This window comes from Macaca thibetana, chromosome 8 (genome assembly GCF_024542745.1).
Source record: "Macaca thibetana thibetana isolate TM-01 chromosome 8, ASM2454274v1, whole genome shotgun sequence".
Lineage (NCBI taxonomy): Eukaryota > Metazoa > Chordata > Mammalia > Primates > Cercopithecidae > Macaca > Macaca thibetana.
Genome location: NC_065585.1, coordinates 138555899 through 138579991, shown reverse-complemented (window position 1 = coordinate 138579991; position 24093 = coordinate 138555899). Strand labels below are relative to the sequence as shown.

At 39.9% G+C, this 24093-nt stretch overlaps 1 protein-coding gene across 1 annotated transcript in view; it reads right to left on the bottom strand.

Moving 5' to 3' along the window:
• The window catches only part of CSMD1 (CUB and Sushi multiple domains 1), a 2043790-nt gene that overhangs the window by 597690 nt on the left and 1422007 nt on the right, over positions 1 to 24093 (bottom strand). The window contains 1 exon segment of the mRNA XM_050802644.1: positions 21912 to 22033. Coding sequence (XP_050658601.1) covers positions 21912 to 22033 — 122 coding nt within the window.

Sequence of the window (24093 nt, the reverse complement as noted above, 5' to 3'; positions counted from 1 at the left end):
AAATTAAACATTATAGTTTTGAAAGATGGGATGTGGATGTGTGTGCTCATAGCTTACATTATACGTTCTTCATGACTGTATTTAATGCATGTCTAAGCTCATGCTTTTTATATAAGTGAAAAATATATAAAAAGAAGGTAGACAAGAAGAAGTTTTTAGGGCCATAGCCACTTAAGGTAAAACATATTTTATTTTTCTTTATAAGAACAGTGAAAAGACAAGCTGATGAGAAAACACATTTGGAAGTGGTAGGAAATATCTTAAATGGGATCCAGACTAGTTCAACATGAAGTCAGAAGAGTGAGAAATAACTACGGAAGACATGCCGGCTGGTGAGGGCTGTGAACAAAGTTGGGATTGAGAAGGAAGACAAGGAAGCCCCCCTCCTGGGGTCTGGGGAGATCCTGGAGCTGAGGGAGCAAAGAACAAGGTCACAGACACCCCACATTGAGGGGAAGGGAAGGTGGAAGGGAAGCAAGGCCATAGAAGTGTGGAATTGAGATAATTGGTACCCCCAGCTCCTGCTCTGTTGGAAACCATGAAGAAGCTATGGCGCCCCTAACAAGGCACAGTGTGGCCAGGCCAAAGATGATCTGAGCAGGTGGGAGAAACAGCCCATGAACAGCAGCACCTTAGTTTTCTTGAGCTTGTTAGAGTTTTTTTCTCAGCCTGGCTTTGTTAATCAGAATGTTGAGAGCTTCAGAACTTCTACAGAAGGTCAATATTTCAGAGAGCGGGAGGGAGTAAATCTACAAAGTGAGCAGAAGAGATTTCAACAGGGTGTCAAGCGAGCTGGATCTGGGCAGGCCAAGAGTGCTATGCGAACAGCCAGCAGGCAGGGAGCCCCCTGCAGTGGTGACAGCATCAGTGGAACTTAACAGTAACCTGGCAAGCAGGTAGACAGGGCAAGTGGGTCAGGAGTGTTAAAGAGAAACCCAGACACCTGGGCTCTTGTCAGAAGCAGGAAACACCACAGAGGCTGAGGAGGAAGGGAAGAAGACTGTGTGAGAAGTCCACCGCCAGGGAAGGCTAAGGAGCCTGGAGAGCCCTTGGCAGGTGCAGTGGTAGGACCCTTGACAGGCAAACCCTGGCAGGCGTCATTAAATTATGAGCAAAACCTAGGCCAGAAAACAAGCAGAACAGGGAGAAATGTGTCTGGGAGGTGGAGGGAAAGATGGATGGGAGCTTTTGTGAGCAGTACCGAGGCTCACAGAGGTTTCATTCTGTTCTTGGGACACGATCAGGGTATTTCTGGTGTGGTCATTGATGACCACAGTCTGAACGCTGTAAGGATTTAGCCAAATCATCCCACCTGCTCTTCCTGATGAGGGCTGGTGGGGGCAGGTGGCCCTGGCAGGTCAGAAGGTGGAGGTGAAGTGGGATATCAACAGGTTTAAATTCCACGCAGTGAGCCCCGTTTTCAAAAATTTCACAACTGGATGAACATACACACTTGTTTCACTGAAACTTTTGTATAACTTTATTTCATTTTCTTTAATTCGACAGGACAAACTTATTTTACATATAAATTTAAAGTAAATATGGAGGTACATGTACACTTGCATCTGATAACTTTTAATTTAAATGTGAGGGTGCAAAAAATAAAATATGTGCCTATCATAATTTGAGTTTTCTGTTCATTTCCCATTCATTTAATTCTGTATCTATAATTTTAGATCGATAGGTAGATAGGTGTATGTTTATAGACAAAATCTTCGGTACCAAATGTTTTTCTATGAAATATGCATAGTGGAGCATTTTCATCATACTGTTTAGCGTTCTAGAAGTCAGTCAAATGTGATATTAAAACAGCTCCCATAAAGCAAATATTTGAATAGATCTTGTTTCCTGATTTTAAATGACACAATATTAAAACTGGTGATTTAAATCCCATGCAAGGACAGAACAAATAGAATATAGAGGAATTTGACATTAACTTTTTTGGCTCTAGATATTCTTAAATATGTATTACCCCATATTCCACTTACTACATAAGACTCCTCACAAAACCCAGTAGCACAAAACAGAGGACCTATTCAACATCACCAATTTCCTAACTGGATTTTATAAACACGTAACACTTAATTATGAAGACTTTTGTTTGTTATGGTAAAAGTTAGGAGTGATCCTGGGGGTTGTGATAATTTGTTTGGTCCTTAAACCAGAATTATCAAACAAAACACAAACTTCTTTTTCACACACGCATACTCTCTCTCTCTCTCTCTCTCTCTCTCTTTCAGAAATGGAAAAGTTCAATATCACTGTATTATTTAGGGCTGGCACAAAATAATAACCCACAGTAGTGGGTGCTGCCTGTGCCACCCGTTAATGAGGATAATGGTAATTGCATCTCTCTACTGTAAGCACCTTTAAACGAAAGGTGTGACTTAACATTTAACTTCTCCTCTCTCAAAGCTCTATTAGATTTCAAGCCTAGCTGCTCAGCCTCTGATTTTAGAAAGACTGCCAAAAGAGTCGACCTTGGTGGACACCCCTCTCCCTTGACTGCCACAGGGCTTACCCCCATGGACAGATCTTAGCACTCTTCACACTTCACAGGAAAGCCACAAAAACAATCAGCAGGTCATAAATGCAGTTTTCAAATACACACGTAAAGTCTCACTTAGAGAACTGCTAAGTCAAGCAGAGCCCAGCACCCAGTCCTTTGCGGTATCCTCTTTGTAATCTGCACGTTGGTGGAAACTGCAGGGCAACGGCACCGTCAAAAACACCGAATGGCAAGTGCAATGGAACACAATACGGCGGCCAACTGCGTGCCAGATATTACCGACGACTGAGCTTCACTGTGACAAACATTATTTTGTGTATTACATTCAGAACACATTTCTATGAAAATAATGTTTTGTTTCTCTGGATATGTATTAGTACAATATATTTGACTATTTTTAGGACCCAAATAATAAGTAGATTTGTGGGATTCATGGCTTGGAGATAGCTGTACATATTTGTAACAAAAGGCCTTTAATTATGGCAGACCGTCTCTCCCACTCTAGTGTGGTAAGACATGCCAAGCTTGGCCATTATTACCATCATTTATTCATGACCATTTTTGGGTCTTCACTATTTGCCAAACACTGTGCACAAGACTGGAAATTCAAAGAGGTTTTAGACATAGGCTTCCTTGAAAAGATAATTTAAACAATATGTCTCATTATGTACCATTAAGAAACAAAAACTCTTTTAAAAAGAGGCACAGTGTTTCCTTTTAGAGGTGAGCAAGTCCTGAATTGGCCCCAACAGCCTCTCACTGCTTGGGGCTTTCTTTCCTCTGCCTCGAGGCCCTATCTCCTGCCTTCTGTGGAAATGCTTGGATCATGGAGATAATCATTTTACAATTCTCTCCACAGCAAAATACATCACAGCTTCCTCTACCTGTGGATACTTTCCTCTTAGTCCCCTAGTAGGTGACACAGGTTTTGGTTTTCCTGGGACAGATACAGTCTTTGGTTGTTTCTAGGTTGATTATTTATAGCATTATCACCCTTTACTCCAAAAGTAACTTAAGGGTAATAATGCCATTGGTTCAGCATTTGGATCAGATAATAAATTATACGGCCAACTGCCTAAATAGTTTGTTGGTTTGCAAGAACATTGTAGAATATGTGCTATTACTCCAATGATGAATGGTGCCTCGATAGCACCCTGAGTCCACTCCTCCAATGATGAATGATGCCTCAGTAGCACCCCATGTCCACTCCTCCAATGATGAATTCTGCCTCAGTAGCACCCCGTGTCCACTCCTCCAATGATGAATGGTGCCTCAGTAGCACCCCGTGTCCACTCCTCCAATGATGAATGGTGCCTCGATAGCACCCCGTGTCCACTCCTCCAATGATGAATGGTGCCTCGATAGCACCCCGTGTCCACTCCTCCAATGATGAATTCTGCCTCAGTAGCACCCCGTGTCCACTCCTCCAATGATGAATGGTGCCTCAGTAGCACCCCGTGTCCACTCCTCCAATGATGAATGGTGCCTCAATAGCACCCCGTGTCCACTCCTCCAATGATGAATTCTGCCTCAGTAGTTCACCTGCCACCCTGTAGTTGCTCATGGTGTCTGCAAAGGAAAGTGTCCTGGGGCAGCGCCGTGATTCGAGGTCCCAGAGTAGCCCAGTATAACGGCAGAATTGGAATGAAAAGATACATGCCTAGAAATGAGACTGCTGTGGTGGTCTGGTGATCTGTCATGAAAGATGGGGGTGCTGTGTGAAGGACCATGGAGAAATATCGAAGGATATCATGCTGAAGAATAACATCCTCTGATTTTAACTTTGCTATCAACGCTGTGTGTGTGTACCCTGTGGCAGGAACTTTTGTGAGCTCTATTTTACCGTGTGGTATGTGTTTGGGCAATAAGTATCAATATTTCAAATGTGCAACAACATTACCATAATTCCAATTCAAAGACTTAGTCCTGTGGAAATAATTGCCATTGGTGTGAATATGAAGATAGCCATGGAATGATTGTCTGTGATTTCAAAGACTAGGCATGGTCTGAACAGGGGTTTAAAGGAGTAAGCTGATGGAAAGAAATACTAAGTAGCCATTACAATTAACAAAGTGCATCTGGGAAAATATGCAATATATTGTAAAGTGGCAAAGCAATCTGTAAATGTGTGGAACATCGTCTAAAATTTAAAGACACGTTAAGAAGAAGAACAAGGAGAAGGAGAAGGAAGAGGAAAAATGGAAGATGATAAAGGAAAAGAATTGGGTTTTTGTGTTTACAAACACAGAGACACAAGTCTTAAAAATAGGTACCCACAATTACAATCACTGATTACCTTGAGATTAAAGCATTTCAAGATCTTCACTTTTTGCTCTATTTGCCTGTATTATATCATGTTTAAAATAACAATCACATATTGATTTTATTTTATACATATATCTACATTTTTGGAGAGTACATTTCAGGTTTATTGTGGAAGATAAATTAGAAAATGGAGAGTGAGGACAGACAAACAGCTACCAGGGATTAAAACAAAACGCATGGCAAGACTACTAAGAGGCCCCCAGAGTGGACACAGTGAGCATGGAAGAGGCGTTGAAGCCGAAAGACATCCAAGAGGTGAAGGAATTATTGCTTAGCTGGAGGTGACAGAGGAGGAAAGCCATGCGGAATGAAGGTGGGCTTTCTGGATTTCCTAACAAGATGAGTGACCAGGGTAAGGGATTTAGTGTGGAGGCAAATTGGTGAATGAGAGACAACTGATTTTTTTCTGGATCTGTTCACTACAAAAGACACCCAGAGATTCCAGGACCCATTTGAACTTGTGGTGCTGGGTTCAGCAAAGTTGATTACATAACTTATCTCTGTACGGCACAAGAAGAGCCCTTGAAATAATGGGATGCAAAGAAATTCAAGGTCCAAAGAAGAAATTATATTAATAGAAGGATAATATTAATAGTAGTAATGTTAATTACTTAAAAGCATTTCCACATGCATCGTTTCTCTGGGAAACACAGAAATGATACCATTAGTGAAGGTGCCTATCATTATCATCATCATAGTTACATGGCATATAAGGATATTGAGAGTCAAGAATTTCAGTGTCTTTTCCAAGATGAAATAGCTACAAAATGGACAAAGTCAAGATGGGAGCTCAGATCTGTGAACTCCAAATTGATTCTTCTCATGCTATATTAGTGCCCTAGAAGAAACCTAGACCTTGAAAGCACGTATTTGGGAAAAGGCAGTCCCTCTGCATTATAAATGACTCTTAAAGTGAATGGGAGAGGAAGAAGGAATGGAAAGGCTAGAGAAAAAGGGGAATGAGATGGTGGGATGATACAAAAACCTAGATATTTCTATTGTCTTTTACTGTCTTCACGGCAACCATGAATTTCTCTCATGGTACCTTTTGACATAAATTAGTGGAACCTAATTATCACTAGCAGCCTTTCAGGAGAACTTTTTTGGCTATGTATCTCCTTGATTTGACCTTATCTAGCTAGAGAAGGCAATTTCATTTATCCTTCTGTAACACAACGGCATAGGGTAAAGGGTCTTTTGTAGGATCTCGTCACCATTTACTGATTGATTCTTCCGGTTCCTATTTACCTCCATGTTACAGACGCCTCACATTGCATTTAGAATCAAGACTCACAGAGCACCCCAATGGGCATTGAAAATTACAGTGATCACTCATGGTTTAAATAACAGCAATAAGACTGCAGGCAGCGTATACACACATGAAAAAATGCCCATCACTAATCGTCAAAGAAATGCACATGAGAACCACAATGAGATGCCATCTCACACCAGTCAGCATGGCTATTATTAAAATGTCAAACAGTAATAAATGTTGGCAAGGATGTGGAGAAAGGCAACACTGTTGGTAGAAATGTAAATTAGTAAGCCTCTATGGAAAACAGTTTGGAGGTTTCTCAAAGAACTAAAACTGGAACTCCCACTTCACTCAGCAACCCTACTACTAGGTATCTACTCAAATGAAAGGAAATCATTCTATGAAAAAGACACCTGCACTCGTATGTTCATTATGCAGTATTCGCAGTAGCAAAGTCATAGAATCAACCTAAGTGTCCAACGATGGTTAATTAGATAAAGAAAATGTGGTATCTTTACACCATGGATTCCACACAGTCATAAAAATAATAAAATAATACGTTTCTCGGCAACATGGATAGAACTGAAGGCCATTATCCTAAGTAAAATAATCCAGAAATCGAAAGTCAAATACCACATGTTCTCAATTATAAATGGGAACCAAACAGTGGGTATACATGGAGATAAGGATGGCAACAACAGACACTGGACACTCTGAAAGTGAAGACAGAGGCAGGAGAGCAAGGCTTAAAACCTGCACACTGGGTACCATGTTGATATTCAGGTGATGGGCGTACTAGAAGCCACAACCCCACCACAATGTAGTGTATCCATGTGACAAAACTGGACATATAACCGCTATAAAAATTTTAACAATTAAAATTAAAAACAGGAAAAGAAAAAAAGTAGTATCTATAAAGTTAGTCACTGAGGAAGGAGAGGAGATGTATGGCTATTCAGGCAGGCAGGGGCTAGCATTCACAGAGAGGAAGCTATCCCCAGGGGCTTCTGTGAAGCGAGGGATGCAGACCATCTCCTGTGAGCTGCGTGTGCCTGTGTGCACTGCAGGGCTTGCCTTCTCCGCTACATCAGAAACTTTGTGAAACAGGAGCCCTGACTTTACAGATCACTACCACTCATCTCATAAAACACTGTGCAGGTTTAGAGTAAAAATTCAGTACATTCTTACAGATGGACATAATCATATGAGGGAAAGCAACAGCCAACCCACAAAGAAAAAAATCTACCATAAATAATACAGTAGTAGGTGGGGAAAGACGGAAAGTGAGATGTTAAAATAATGATGTAGAATAGAGATTTGTACCATATTTGTTAAAGGAAGTCTAGTGGCATGGAGGCTACAAAACATCAACTGATGAGCGAAGTTTAGAATCTGGAAGACTTGGGAACCCTCCTTTCCTCCATCTGCATCTTATTACTAACAGGACACGTACACACATGCACATACACACGCACATGCACACACACGTGCACATACACACAGACATACGTATGCACACACACACATTAAGGTTGAACACAGATGAGTGCCAGCCATAGCAATCCCAAATTTATTTTAGCCTACTTGGCAAAATCAAAAGTTCCCCACTTAAAATCCTCCCTTAATATGCTTATTTTTTTATCTCAGTAAAATTTTATTTCTAGAAATTTTTCTGAAGGCAAATAGCCTGGATTTGTGAAAAAATTTATCCGCCGGGAATTTAAAGACACTATTATAGTTAGTAATGAAAAAAATCACAAAGACTTATACGTTAAACAAGTGATTGGTTAAAAATAATAATATGGAGCCTATTGGAGGGTGGAGGTGGGAGGAGGAAGAGCATCAAGAAAAACAACTAATGGGCACTAGACTTAATTCCTGGGTGATGAAGTAACGTGTACAACAAACCCCCATGACACAAGTTTACCGATGTAACAAAACTGCACATGTTCACTTGAACTTAAAAGTTAAAAAAAATCCATTTAGCAATTATTTTTAATTGAATTATGTCAGCATAGAACTGTGTTCACAAGATAATATGAAGTCAAAAAGAAAGTAAAAGTATTTAGAATGCAGTGTCATTCTTTGCCAGGTCATGATCTGGGAGGGAGAAATTATACATGGTTGTAATTTTTCTTCATTTTATAAATATTTTCAAGAATTTTTTTATCCCGCCAGTTTCATTCTCCTAACATATTTGGCACCATTTGAATATGTTTTATTTAGTTGGGTTTTTTTTTTTTTTGCTTATTTTCTATTATCTTCCTTCTAAAGTGACATCTCTGCACAAACCAGGATTTTAGTGACTTTTCTCACACTCCTTCCGAGTTACCGAAGAGCGTGTAATTTAAACAATTGCTGAATATAAAAGGTTTTGCTTTGTTTTTGTTACTCATATCATTACTACTGTAGTTAAAAAAAAAACTAAAAATGAGAAAAATTGTAAAAAAAAAAAGTCCAAATGCATAAAATAGGTAACATATTAAAAGGTATATATATATATATATAAAATGACCACATCTAAGACCTGTAAAACTTACTGAGCTCCAAAGAAAATAGGTATTTACACCTCCCTGTATCTTAAACCATATAAACATACACATCTTACTCATAGAAAACAAAAGAAAAACAAACAAGTAAAAATATTTTTTCACCTGGCCAGGCACAGTGGCTCATGCTTGTAATCCCAGCACTTTGGGGGGCCGACGCGGGCGGATCACAAGGTCAGGAGTTCGAGACCAGCCTGGACAACACAGTGAAACCCTGGTTTTACTAAAAATACAAAAATTAGCTAGGCGGGTTGTAGGCGCCTGTAATCACAGCTACTTGGGAGGCTGAAGCAGGAGAATTTCTTGATCTCGGGAGGCAGAGGCTGCAGTGAGCCAAGATTATGCCACTGCACTCCAGCCTAGGTGACAGAGCTAGACTCCATCTCAAAAAAAACAAAAACAGACAAACAAACACATTTTTAAACCTTTTTGTCATGAATACTAACGTTCATTCTTTTGAGTATATTCTGGGTATACAATCATTAAAGTTCTGTCTTTTTAAGCTACTTTTATTTTATGTGACTTATAGTTGTATATGTTTTGGGGGTACATGTGATATTTTGGTATGTGTATATGATGCATAATGATCAAACAGTGCAACTAGGATACTCACTTCAAACATGTATCTTTCTTTGTGTTTGGAAGATTAAAATTCTTCTCTTACAGCTATTTTGAAATATACAATAAATTATCATTAACTATAATTTTCCTACTGTACTATTGAATACTAGAATTTTTTCCTTCTCCCTAACTTAAGCAACTTTTATTTAGACAAAACAAAAAACTGAGTAAATCCTGTAAACTTTTCTCCCAGGATGTTACCCGAATTTTTTGTCTTCCTCGGTGTCCATAAATAACTCCTACACAAGTCTAGACATTCATTCACTCACACCTGCTAAATAGTTGCGGGTCTATTGTCTACAGCTGTGACGTCATTCTTTACCTCTTTAACGCTTTACCTTGTACACTGATGAGGGATTAGTCTTCCTAGAAATACTGGCTCCACAGTGTAGTGTGTGTGTGTGTGTGTGTGTGTGTGTGTGTGTGTGTGTAAAATTCCTGTTTGCAAGCAAATCAAAAGCATGGACCTTGTTTTCTATTTCATTTCTCACTTCCAAGAGGAGGCGGTAAAAATAAATCCATTTAGTTCCAAAAGTTAAGAATTGGGGTGTTATAAGAAAATCAATTCAGCAGAAAGAGGAGAATGTACGTGCCCCTGCGGCAGAAAAACCAACCAACCAAACAAACAAAAACTACAACTGATCTTGAAAAGGGTGATGACAGAGGCGTGAGAAGGAAGTTGTCACCAAAGCCCAACTCGGTTTATGAAAAAAGTTGCAACTATGAAGCAGCAGTAACGGGGAAGGCATTAACAATGAAATGGCTGACACACAGAGATAAATATGTTGGAGAGTTGACAAGGACACAATAATGAATCAACACCATAAGATTGACGATGAATAGCTAAGAAACGCTGCTGAATACCTAGGTGATGGGAAGATCTGTGCAGCAGACCACCATGGCACACATTTACCTATGTCACAAACCTGCACGTCCTGCACCTGTACCCCGAACTTAAAATAAATGTTGGGAAAAAAATAAAGACTCTACTTAACTCTATAGTGCAGGTTAGCAAAAAAAAGAAAAGAGAGAAAGAAAAGAAAGATAGATTAATGATAACAGCCAAGATGAACTAAGGGATCTGTCAAGGCAAGTTGGCCTGGCATCCTCATTTGCCCAGTGGCATGTGAGAAAAGTGAACAGGGCAGTTAGGCAGAGCCACTGTGGCTTTGCACTGGGAAAGGGCTGATTGAATGAGGGTGAGGCTCCCTTCGGTGTTATGGGAAAGGGTGGTGTGTCTAATCTCTGCTTCTCTACCAATCTGTGAATCCCCTCATTAAGTAAAAAGTCTACTGAACCGTATCTATTCTGACTGCATTTCAAAATGTCTTACACCAATATATACAACATAGATTTCTATCTTAACCTTCAAATACTTCAAATGCAAATGAATGCCTCTTCTTCATCTCTCCGAATTTGTTACTTCAAGTTCTGAAAAAAATCCGTTGAATCATAAAAGAAGTTAAAGCTCCTTCCCTAAAAACAGATCTGATAAACATATCAGGATTTTCTTGCAAGCATTAAGTTTAAAGCAATTTTTCTTATTTTATTTTAGATATTAGAAGTTGCTCATTAAGAAAGATGTAGTGGAAACACACAAATTGCTGTGACTAATTACGTATCCCTGAGACATCTCTCAAATCTATTTTTTTCCTCCCCAAATGTCATGCCAGCATCCTGATTTTGTTTCATATCATCTTTCATAGTTACAATAAGGCTCTGGATTTTCCTGCTTCCAGTTTTGTGCCATCCTGATGCAGACCAATCTTCCCAATGTATACACATTCTCATGCCATTCCTTTCATCAATATAATACATTGACAACCCATTTCCTTTGAGAATAAAACTTAAACTATTTGCCTGTCATACTGGGCCCTGTTTATATTTGCTGACCCTAGTCATTTAAAATAAGCAGAAAAAGAAGGAGGAGGAGAAGAAAGAGAGGGAAAAGATGGAGGAGAGAAGGAGAAGGAGTGGAGGAGAACAACAAAAAGAGGAGAAAGGAAAGTGGGGAGAAGACAAGGAACAGGAGGAGGAGAGGGAAGAGGAGGGGGATAGGAAAAAGGAGGATGAGGAGGAGGAAGAGCTGAGAAAAAGAATAAAAAGAAGATGGAGGACTTAGTACTTGGCAGATAACATTCTAGGTGCTTTAAATCAATTATATATTCATCACAACAAAACTTAAAGGTGGATAGAGTTAATACAAAAGGAAATACAAATGGACCCAGGATATACAGCCATCCATTTGCTTCCCTAAATCCCACACACTATCAGTGGCAGGAAGAGGATGCAGTGAGGGGTCTGGCTCTAGCGACCCCTGTACCACTCCTCCTGCACCTCCACCAGCCCCTCCTGGTGTGCTGTGAGTGTGCTGAGTCCTGGTACACCCAACCCACCCCATCTCCCTTGTCCATAGAGGATGTGAAGGTTTATTGAAATAGAACTTAGGTTTTCAAGAAAAAAAAAAAACCCATTAAAAAGTGGGCAAAGATATGAACAGACACTTTTCAAAAGAAGATATACATTCAGCTAAGAAGCATATGAGAAAAAGGTCAACATCACTGATCATTAGAGAAATGGAAATCAAAACCACCATCTCACACCAGTTGGAATGGCTATTATTAAAAAGTCAAAATTTAACAGATGCTGGCGAGGTTGAGGAGAAAAAGGAACGCTTATACACCGCTGGTGGGAGTGCAAATTAGGTCAACCTTTGCGGAAGGCAGTGTGGTGATTCCTCAGAGATGTAAAGACAGAAATTCCATGTGACTCAGCAATCCCATTACTGGGTACACACCCAGAGGAATATAAATTGTTCTATCATAATGACACATGCAGGTGTATGTTCACTGCAGCACTATTCATGATAGCAAATACATGAAATCAAGCTAAATGCTGATCGATGGTAGACTGGATAAAGAAAATGTGGTACATGTATACCAAGGAATACTATGCAGCCATACAAAAAGAATGAGGTTTTGTCCTTTGCAGGAGCATAGATGAAGCTGGAGGCCAGTATCCTTAGCAAACCAGCCCAGGAGCAGAAAACAATATACTGCATATTCTCACTTCTAGGTGGGCACCAAATGATGAAAATACATGGACACAAAGAGGGAAACAACAGTCACTAGGAACAACTGGAGGGTCCAGGGTGGGAGGAGGCAGAGGATCAGAAAAAAAAAAAACTGTTGGGCACTAGGCTTAACACCTGGGCAATCAAATAATCTGTACAACAAACCACATGGCACAAATTTACCTATTTAGTAAACCTGCAAGTGTATCCCTTAACCTAAAATAAAAGCTTCAAAAATAAAAATATATATATACATGAAGACATAAAAAGTAAATAAAGAACAAAAGAAGGAAGGAAGGAAGGGAGGGAGGGGGAAGGAGACGGGGGAGGGGAGGGAAGGGGAAGGAGGAGGAGAGGGAAGGGAAGGGAAGGGAAGGAAAGAAAGAAAATGCCTATAATACCTATCCTCTGGTATCAGCTCACATTCCCAGCCTTATTTACCGGCAATATTCCCAAGCAATGCACCTGTACAAAAAGACTGGTTATTTCCCCTCCTCCCATTTCTGGAATGTAAGCCCTTCCTCCACTTCCCCGCAATCTCTCCCACCCTCCCCTCACACCCTCTGCTACTTGCCCTTCTTAAACATCCTCTGCATATCTGTCACTTTTTGCTGTATTAAGTGATCCTGCCTTCTCCTCATAGAGTTGGACTCCTTAGCCTCATCAATCTGCCTCATCACTCTCCTTCTTCCTCCCACACATCATGAGTGCTCAATGTTTAGAACGGGTCCGCCATGGACGCCGGAGATGGAAACCCATCAATGACTGTGCAGGCATCTGGCATTTGTGGGAACTCATCTGATGCCTTAGAAAAGTAGACACTGACAGAAGCGACTATTAGAATTACATGTGTTTCTGAGTATTGATTTACTTAATATATTTTAAAATAATTTTATAATTTCCATTATAAATATATAATAAAACATAAACTTATAATGAAATACTTGAAAATTCCTGTGAAAGTGTTTTTGAGGGTTATATAGTACCGATATTCACTTGCCCAACAAAACAATGTTCTGGAGGTTTAAGTATTTATTTCCCTAATCGAAGTTTCCCATGTTTTGTTTTACTCAGCAGAACACCTGTCAGATACATGTGTGCTGTTGTCAATGGCAGGATTTCCTTTTTATAGCTGAGTAATATTTTATTATGCATGCATACTACACCTTGAGTCTATACAGTTTTTATTTGTCAATTATACATCAATAAAGCTGGAAAAAAAGGAACACGAAACAAGGAACAAACCAATAAGATGCACTAATGTTTTGAGATTTTTTAAATCCTCAAAGATTTTAATGAGCTTTAATAGCAACAGAAGTATTCAACAAGAAGCTCCAATTAGAATCAGTAGCTGAAATTATGTCACCACAGAATGTATTTAAAACGTGTGCGTATATATCTATGTATTTATCTATATATGTATTTGAGAGCTATATAACAGAAATTTTGAACTTAGAACACACACCTCTCATTCCAGCTGATACATTGCGTATGTGTGTATATACAGGTGTGTTTATGTATGTACATATATATTATATGCATGCATGCATACATTTATACATAAAAGAAGTTAGTAGAAGGCAGGCCTCCCACGATATATTCAATCTTTCCAATGAAGACCCTGGGGATAAACTTTATAAAATCAGTCAGTACAAGGCAGGTCTTCCATGATATATTTAAGCTTTCCAATGAAGACCCCAGGGATAAACTTTTGAGAGAATTTTATCTTAATTACTATAACACATATCTCACAATATATATTACTCTCTCAAGAATTCTGATTGCAGGACTCATCAAGAGTTCTGAAAATAGCTGGATTGTCAAATGTGTCTACAATAAAACATATTTAGAAATATCACATTACTATATTACTTTGCATTGACTTTCTTTTTTTTTTTTTTTTTTTTGAGACGGAGTCTCGCTCTGTCGCCCAGGCTGGAGTGCAGTGGCGCGATCTCGGCTCACTGCAAGCTCCGCCTCCCGGGTTCACGCCATTCTCCTGCCTCAGCCTCCCGAGTAGCTGGGACTACAGGCGCCCACAACCGCGCCCGACTAATTTTTTTTTGTATTTTTAGTAGAGACGGGGTTTCACCGTGGTCTCGATCTCCTGACCTTGCGATCCGCCCGCCTCGGCCTCCCAAAGTGCTGGGATTACAGGCGTGAGCCACTGCACCCGGCCTGCATTGACTTTCTACCACAATACCCTGGAATGAGCCATTCCAATTGTTTAAAAATCTGCTTTTCCACTAAAGGAATCTTCTTGAGAGACCTTTCATTTTATAATTTCCTGTGTAGAATATGCTAGTTTCCTCTAATAGTTTTAGATTTTCTAATGACAGATATTTCATGTTCCTTTTGACATGATACAGCATGATACCATGTCATGTGCATTACTAGGAGCGATGCTAAGCTTCCACCATTAATTATTTTGTATGAGGAGTTTTACATAAATACTTGCGATAAACTGACCCAAGGCACTTGGTTATACAACAGTCGAAGTCAAAATAAGACTAGGAAAGAGTATGAATCAGAGAGGATTAAATGTTTCAAAAAAAGAGAAGAATGTATTGACTAATGGATAATTGGCATTGGAAACTGACTTTAGTTTTCTGTCCTATCTTGTTTCTTAAAGTTTGCAGACCAGGTCAAACATACAAACCGACGTGTGCAAATTCTTCCTATCCAAAATGCTCCATCAATGCTTCTGGCAAGAAGTCATTGCCTGGAAACTTTTATGTGTTCTTTTCTCTCATGTTCAATACGTAATACGCTTTCATCAACGTGCACTTAATTGAGAAACCCACTTACTTGGAATGTCTCCCAAGGAATCAAATTAAGCCTAATTATACTTAATGGCAATGGCTGCTGCTTAATTTGGATGGTAATTCTGCTTAATTGAGATGCCTTCAGGTGTCTAAGTGGTGCTCTGCTAAGAGTATTGGTTGTGCGGTTATGTCAACCTGGAATACCTTGTTTCTTCTCTGAACATTTCTCCGAGATAAATGACAAAGGGCAAATAATTTCTGAAGCAATATAACACAAAATAACTGAAATTTAATGTGTTAGTTGTTAACTCCTCACAATCAAGAAAATATATGCAACGTCTGTGTAAGTGTGCACAAAGATGAGAGAGAAAAAATAAACTTCTAAAAGGAGAGAAGAGAACTGTATAAACCTAAGCTGCCTAAATTCATTATTGGTCATTTTATGTTTTGGACAAGTTTAAAAGTCCACTTTAAAAAAATGAAAGAACATACATCGTGAGTGTTAATGGATGGTAGCCATAAAACTAAAGTAAAAGGAAGACAGTGTGATTTGAATCACATCATACGCAAAAGATATACTAGTGTTAATTCCAACCTCTTTCCTTGGCGTCTGGCTTGCCTGGATGTGATGGACACCACTGATCGCCACACACTAGCCATCGGCTCCTCTTCCTGGCTTCTAGATATTTCTTTCCTTGGCAGTGTGGGAACTGAACCACAGGCATTTGACCCAATGGGATATGAAGGAAGTTGGCAAGACAAATTCTAGGAAGCATGTCTTCCATCTCTAGCCAAACACGCCTCATTTCATTACACATGACCCGATCTGGAACTAAAGCCTCGGATGGTTGCAGATGTCTTGAGAACTGAGGGGAAATATTGTCTCCGCTCTGGAGAGTGGGGTTTAAGGTAAACCCCAAAAGTTTGGGGGTTACCTTACTTTACATAACAAAGGGGCAGGAAAAATGTCAAACACCTGAGCTGCAATGATACCACAGAGCTACTGAATACAACCTGGACACTCCCTGACTCTGCCCCTTTGTTATGTAAAATAAGGTAACCCCCAAACTTTTGGTTTTCAGTTGGCTCTCCTGTCACTTACAGCCAAAAATATCCTATTGAGGTAGCAAATAACCTGCTCTTTCATTTATTTATGGTGGAAACCAAGCAAGCTAATAAAGCGTTCTCACATTGCAGTGGGATGACAGGAAGTTTCACTTTCCTGGATCTTGATTTCCCCTCTGTCAAGTTGTAAAAGGTTTAAACAATAGGAACTCAAAGCTACTTTTTAGATAGAATTTCAATTATTCTAGTATGTGTAGGAAAATCATATATAAACTAAAATGTGCTATAGGCACATCTTTCATATAGAATAAAAATATTTATGATTATTGATGTGTAATCTGGATTTAAATGAATTTTGAAAGTACCAGAAAGATGTTAATCAATTCCCTTGAAGACTTAGCTTGATGGCAGTGTTTTCCCATGGAAACAGTGGGTATTCCACTCCAGGGCAAAACACTTCAGTCTTTTAAAACTCTGTAATGGCACTTACGGGTGGAAGATCATTCTCACTACAGGTGAGGCAAAATTTACCTCCAATTGACTTTGAGAGAAAAACGACGCCATCAACAAGGCCTTCTTGGACTATAGTCTGCTTTCTGCATGCTGTCATCCTAATGTCTGGTTTCTTCGGCTAACAACACACCGGTGAATTCTAACTGTGCCTCTGCCCATTCCACGGACTTGGATGGAGAGTAAGCACCTCGCTGTCCCTGTGCCTAATGCCACACACCTCTCCTACATCAAGAAATTGGTCCCTGAAGTCTGTTCCCTGGTTAAGGTATAGAGAACATACACTGTTCTGAACTGGAAAGATTTTGAGAATGCAGTAGAGGCATTATTAGTAACTGTTCAAGGCAGCAGAGATTTACCAAGACTCCTCTGCGAAAGTAGCAGGAATGCCCACCTGCCTCAGGCTCTGCCTCTCACCCACGGTGTCATCTGCCTCTCTCCTGTTTCCCACACCCACAGCACCTACTGGAGGCCGCTGCAGGGGTAAGCCGGCAGGGGTGTAAGGTCCGAGAGAATATGATGTTCCTCCCTCCCCATGCCCTGGGGTCCCGTGTTCCTCCTCCCCACGCCCCGGGGTCCCGTGTTCCTCCTCCCCATGCTCGGGGTCCCGTGTTCCTCCTCCCCATGCTAGGGCATCCTGTGTTCCTCCCTCCCATGCCTCGGGGTCCCGTGTTCCTCCTCCCCATGCCCTGGGGTCCTGTGTTCCTCCCTCCCCATGCCCTGGGGTCCCGTGTTCCTCCCTCCCTGCGCTGGGAGGTCTCCAGTCTTGCTGAGTCTCCATCTGAGACAAGTCTGGGGTGATTTCCCTGCACCACTCCATGGCGTCTGCTCTGTTTCAGACCTTACCATCTTTCATCTGAAGTACTGTATTAGATTCCAAACTCTGCCTCTCATGTCTCCTTCTTTTATTATTATTATTATTATTATTATACTTTAAGTTCTAGGGTACATGTGCATAACGTGCAGGTTTGTTACACATGTATACTTGTGCCATGTTGCTGTGCTGCACCCATCAACTCGTCAGCACCCATCAACTCGTCATTTACATCAGGTATAACTCCCAATGCAATCCCTCCCCCCTCCCCATGATAGGCCCCGGTGTGTGATGTTCCCCTTCCCGAATCCAAGTGATCTCATTGTTCAGTTCCGACCTATGAGTGTTTGGTTTTCTGTTCTTGCGATAGTTTGCTGAGAATGATGGTTTCCAGCTGCATCCATGTCCCTACAAAGGACACAAACATCCTTTTTTATGGCTGCATAGTATTCCATGGTGTATATGTGCCACATTTTCTTCATCCAGTCTGTCACTGATGGACATTTGGGTTGATTCCAAGTCTTTGCTCTTGTGAATAGTGCCGCAATAAACATACGTGTGCATGTGTCTTTAGAGCAGCATGATTTATAATCCTTTGGGCATATACCCAGTAATGGGATGGCTGGGTCATATGGTACTTCTAGTTCTAGATCCTTGAGGAATCGCCATACTGTTTTCCATAATGGTTGAACTAGTTTACAATCCCACCAACAGTGTAAAAGTGTTCCTATTTCTCCACATCCTCTCCAGCACCTGTTGTTTCCTGACTTTTTAATGATTGCCATTCTAACTGGTGTGAGATGGTATCTCATTGTGGTTTTGATTTGCATTTCTCTGATGGCCAGTGATGATGAGCATTTTTTCATGTGTCTGTTGGCTGTATGAATGTCTTCTTTTGAGAACTGTCTGTTCATATCCTTTGCCCACTTTTTGATGGGGTTGTTTGTTTCTTTCTTGTAAATTTGTTTGAGTCTTTGTAGGTTCTGGATATTAGCCCTTTGTCAGATGAGTAGATTGCCAAAATTTTCTCCCATTCTGTAGGTTGCCTGTTCACTCTGATGGTAGTTTCTTTTGCTGTGCAGAAGCTCTTTAGTTTAATTAGATCCCATTTGTCAATTTTGGCTTTTGTTGCCGTTGCTTTTGGTGTTTTAGACATGAAGTCCTTGCCGATGCCTATGTCCTGAATGGTATTACCTAGGTTTTCTTCTAGGGTTTTTATGGTGTTAGGTCTAACATTTAAGTCTCTAATCCATCTTGAATTAATTTTCGTATAAGGAGTAAGGAAAGGATCCAGTTTCAGCTTTCTACTTTTGGCTAGCCAATTTTTCTCAAAAGCTGTTAGGGTGTACTTCCTTCCTCTCCACCGAAAGGGCTACAGGAAGAAGTGATGTTACTGCGTGTTCAAGTTCGTCTCCTCATGGATCCCCCTAAAGCCCAGACTTGCTAGTCGGCAGCCCATGCATTTGACTTCAAGAGAAGCGAAAGAAGGGGATGGAAAGAAATCCCACCCGTGAGTGGGATACTGAGTCAGTGTCCCTGCAGGCATTTGGCTCCGTCTTGCTAGGGATGGCTGCAGAGCTGTGAAAATTCATCTCAAGAGTTTTCTGCCTGACGCATTAGAGGGGCGCATTTGATCACTCCTCTAGCCAGGAAGGGCGGTGGGAGCCCCCTCTCAGTCCAGGTGAGGCTGTGTCAGGAGGAGAGGACTCCTGCAGGCTTTGCAAACTCTGAGTGCAGAGCCTGGGGCGGAAAGCAGGAGACTCCGGGAGTCGTTGAGGCAGGGCTGAGGCTCTGCCACTGTGAAGTGGGCTAAGAGCAGGGCGGTGGGCAGGAGAGGGGCTTGGTGCAGCCTCATCACAGGCAGCAGAGGCAGGGTGCTTTCTGGAGAGCCACTCATTGCTGTGTTTCTAATTTTATGTAATCTCCACTTTCAAACACTTTTAAAATTTGTGATAGATTCATGCAATTCTTATAAAACCACCTGGAACACATACAGGTTAACTAAACTATTCCCTTGATTTGATCTAATTAATTGCTTTTAGCTATATTTTCTTTAAAAAAAAAATCCAAGAAGAGTTCCTTCTGCCTCTCAAATTGCAGAAGTAACATAATTCTGTATTTTAAAAATGTCCCCATCAGATAGTTCTGGTCTCGATCACATCTCAATCCCTCTAACACAAAATATTTGCTTTTATTTGAGTCCCTATGGATATGCATGTCATCTATGTACTCTTAATTCAAATCAACACCTAATATATCCCCCAAACAAACTCAATTGTTCTACTATTTCTGTACTACTATTACTTCTACTCGGGAAAGTTCTACTATCTAACTTTCAGAACTTTTCTAAATTCTCAATGTTGTATGATTTCACTTTCTGGAGACCAAACAGAATATTCTAATTATTTAAAAGTATGTAAAGGCAGAAATTAGTAAACATAATTATCAATACACTAGTCATATAGTATATAATTTTAATTCAGATTGAAATATAACTCCATTTTGTTAGACAAATGAATGAGATGGCTTAGTAAATAGTTAATGAATTGTTAATAAGTGTTTTTTTCTATTTATCTTATGCTTGTTTATGTTGCAGTACCAGTATTAGCAGCTTATAATAATGATACTGCATTTACTTATGCAACATGTGGATTGATTTATTTTTCACAACTACTCTCTAAGGTAAATGCTATTACTATATCTCTTGCCCAAATTCATGCAACTGCTGAGTGGTAGAGCTGGTTTCTAAAGTGATGATTCCAAGTACTGAAAAATAGTAGGTTCTTGGTAAAAAATGGAATAACTAAACCGTTGAGTAGCGTATAGAAAAAACAAGGTATGTAGCACTATAGTTGATGCCCAGGGTACCACACAGCTCTAGCATCCTGAGAAATACCAGAGTAAAACTCAGAAGCTTCTGTCACAGCAAAGACAGCCCAGAAATTCCTCAGTGTTTCAGAAAGCCTGCAGTACCCTGGAGTTTTACCCAGCTCTGCTCATTAAAGCTTGAATTTTTACATAAATAATAACTGAGATTTGAGAACTAAAATAAGCCAACCAAAACCAAAAGGCATCTGTGATGAACACGCTACTGAATCTAAAATCAGAACACTTCTCTTTTAGAACTGGGAACTCAACAGCTTTGAGAGGAAGCTATATAAATAAGATGGATATTTTAATAAAATGTAAAAATGAAGAGACAATCATTTAGACACGGAACTGTTGGTAATAACTCAATAATTGGTAAATAGTGGGGTTCAGTAAATTCAATATTACTATAAATATAATTATTTTAATATTACATAATTTAAGTGAAATCCATACCTAGAATAGTTTTCTGACAGTTTTTTTTTTTTTAAGTCAAGTCAATATGAAGATGTCTACCTTATTTTTTCTTCCTACTGGCAAGCATCTATAGTGAACTTAAAAGAAGTTAAAAAAATTCATTTGATAGCCGATGAAACGTGATAGTGATTACAATTTCTATCCTAAGATTTAAAATGTAGTAATATAATTGCAAACTATGTACACAAACTTATAGAGAAATAACATAGTATTGTCCTCTTTTACTACCCTGGAGGAAATATATATTTTACACAAAGTATTCAAGATAAGAAATAGGAAAACACGCTCAGATGTTTAATTCTTAAAAAATGTATATAGTTTATGAGAAGAAACACATGAACTGTAGAAAACGATTCAAAAGAGAGTATTGTTTTGTATCTTTTTTTTTTTTTTTTGATATGGGGTCTTGCTCTGTTGCCCAGGCTGGAATGCAGTGGCGCAAGCTTGGCCCACTTCAAGCTCTGTCTCCTGGGTTCAAGCGATTCCCCTGCCTCAGCCTCCCAGTACCTGGGATGACAGGTGCCTACCACCAAGCCCAGTTAATTTTTGTTTGTATTTTTTAGTAGAGACGGGGTTCCACCATGTTGGCCAGACTGGTTTTAGAACTCCTGACCTCAAGTGATCCACTCACCTTGGCCTCCCAAAGTGCTGGGATTACTGGCTTGAGCCACCGAGCTCGGCCAAAAGACAGTATTTTTGTGTCTGAGTATAGTAGGAGCATTTCCAACACTTAGTCATACTATGCAAAAATACTGGGGTATTTAAGAAAGCTTGTGATATAGTGGATGAGACTTGAGTTGAAAAAGACATAAGAGAAAGCGCTATGATACATAAAGGAGGCACACAGACTTCATCTCTAGAATCACTAAATGGTACCACACTGAGAATACTCACTTTGTATCTGAATCTCAGGCTGCTCTGCAACGAATGTGGCATCTAGACACAGGATGCAGCCGGAACTTTTAAATTCAAACAGTAAAGTGTAAGGACGGACGGCCTTTGCTGGGCTGTTTGCTTCAACAGCAGATCCTATCAGAGGGTGCTGTGCACTAGCCACAGGGGTTGGAGGTGGAGCCTTACCTTGTCCGGGTCGGCAGTGGTGATGACCCACACGCAGTGTGCGTTATCTTCATACTGAACCGGGTAATTCGGAGAGGTGATGACGCCGCTGGGCCCACGCAGATTGGATCCACATGTTCTAGCTGGAAACACATAGAAATGAGGTTATCTTCTAGAACATTTTGTCAGTTTGGTAAAGACATAACATTTATGGGAAATTTCAAGTTAGCTATTATCTAATCACAGTAAGAACATGGTGCATGGACTCCAACTGGGGCATGGACTCCAATCAGCAAGTGGACTGCTGGGCCGGCAGTATTTTTGTTTGGTATCTGCAGTGTTATGCTGGGGCACTTTATGTTTTCCAAAGGCCTTTCCACTCACCAAAGGATCTAACAGATGATAGCACCATGGGTAATGTCAATACCAAAGTAGCCCATTTCAAATCCCATTGTGACTCAGAGAGAGTCTTCATGTACGTCTCGTTGTTCAGAGAGTCTCCATACACACCTAATGGTGGGTGACTGCAGTAAGACAGAAGGAAAGGCACCGTCGAGTGGAATTCAACCAGAGTTACCATCTCAGCTACCTCTTACACTGTGTGACCTCCAATAAACGGTGCCTTTTCAACTTTAAAAAAGGATTTTGGAGCAGATGATCTCCAAAGTTACTTTCGACCTTTAGATTCTATTCTACAACAAACTATAACAATTTATTTACCACACAATGCAAATAGGAACTTAAAACATTATTGACAGTTTAAAAAAAGAAAATATGAATGGTGACTTTAAAAATAAAAAAATAATCTTAAAGTTGAAATGAAAGACTGAGTGAAGCATAGAAATTGCATAATTCAATATATAGAACTTAGTCTGGAATATAAAAATAATTTAATTGGCCTCCACTTTATGAAAGGAGTTTTTTTTTTCAAATCAATAGACATAGTTTAGAAATATAATGTCAGCATAGACTCTGGTTTTAACGTTAATAATTTAAACTGGGTTTCAGAAAGGAGCAGGAGAAACTAATTTCACAAGAAGAAATTAATGTAAGCGAGCTTCTGCTTCATTTTCCTAAGACATCCTATGACACAAACTGAAAAAAATGTTTCATAGGAAGGATTAATCCTCATCATAGCCCATCCTTTATTTTTTCATTCCTTGGGTTTAACCCTGTCTTCAAGTCAGTTATTCTTCTAGGAGCCTCCGCTACAAAACGCAGCAGAACAGGAGTTGTGACTTAACAAGGGCTACTTTGTGGGGGAAAAAGAATCAACCATTGAATACAGGTTTTCCAAAGGGCCTCCAGAACCAGACATTTCTCTCTTTCATGCATGTCAATGTAATAATAATAAGACAAATCATGCCTATTCCTCATAATACTTCTTTAATCTTTAATCTACTGTGACTATTCATCTGAGATCTCAGTCTCCTAAAAGGTTATGCACTCCCTGACCTTAGGAACAGTCCTCTTTCTGCATTTACCTGTCCCTCCTCCGCACTGCATACAGTGCTATAGTCTCAGACATGTGAAAATGGGACGAGATGATTTGAGATAACTGTTCCGTTGCTTTCTACTTACCATGGAAATAATTGGCTAAAAATTGACCTAGTCTACATTGATAAGTGTGATAAAATTAACTTTTGTCGGGTGTGGTGGCTCACGCCTGTAATCCCAGCCCTTTGGGAGGCCGAGGCCGGCAGATCATGAGGTCAGGAGATCGAGACCATCCTGGCTAACACGGTGAAACCCTGTCTCTATTAAAACAAAAAATTAATAAATAAAAATAAAAAAAATTAACTTTTAAAATACTGGCATTTACTGTCCAAATGAAAAACAAACATGGGTAAAACATAACTGGGTTTTCAAAACTCAGTAGGTGTGTCGTTGGACACTGGACAAAGGACTGAATGAAAACATGGACCCCTCCTGTATGCTAATATCTCACTCTCTAATGAGTCTGTTTTTAATGAGCTGTTCTCAGACAGGATCATAAACTTTAGATGTGAAATCTTAAAGCCCTCTAATATTAGCATTATCCAGCTAGAAAACCTTTGAAAAAAGTGATGATCAATAAAATCTGAGTTGTAATACCTTTATGTTGCATTTTCCTACTTTGTAACACTTAAATTCACAGCTATTCTAAACATCATGTAGCGTTCATCAATACTTGTTGATTTAATTGTGAATCAATGTAACCACA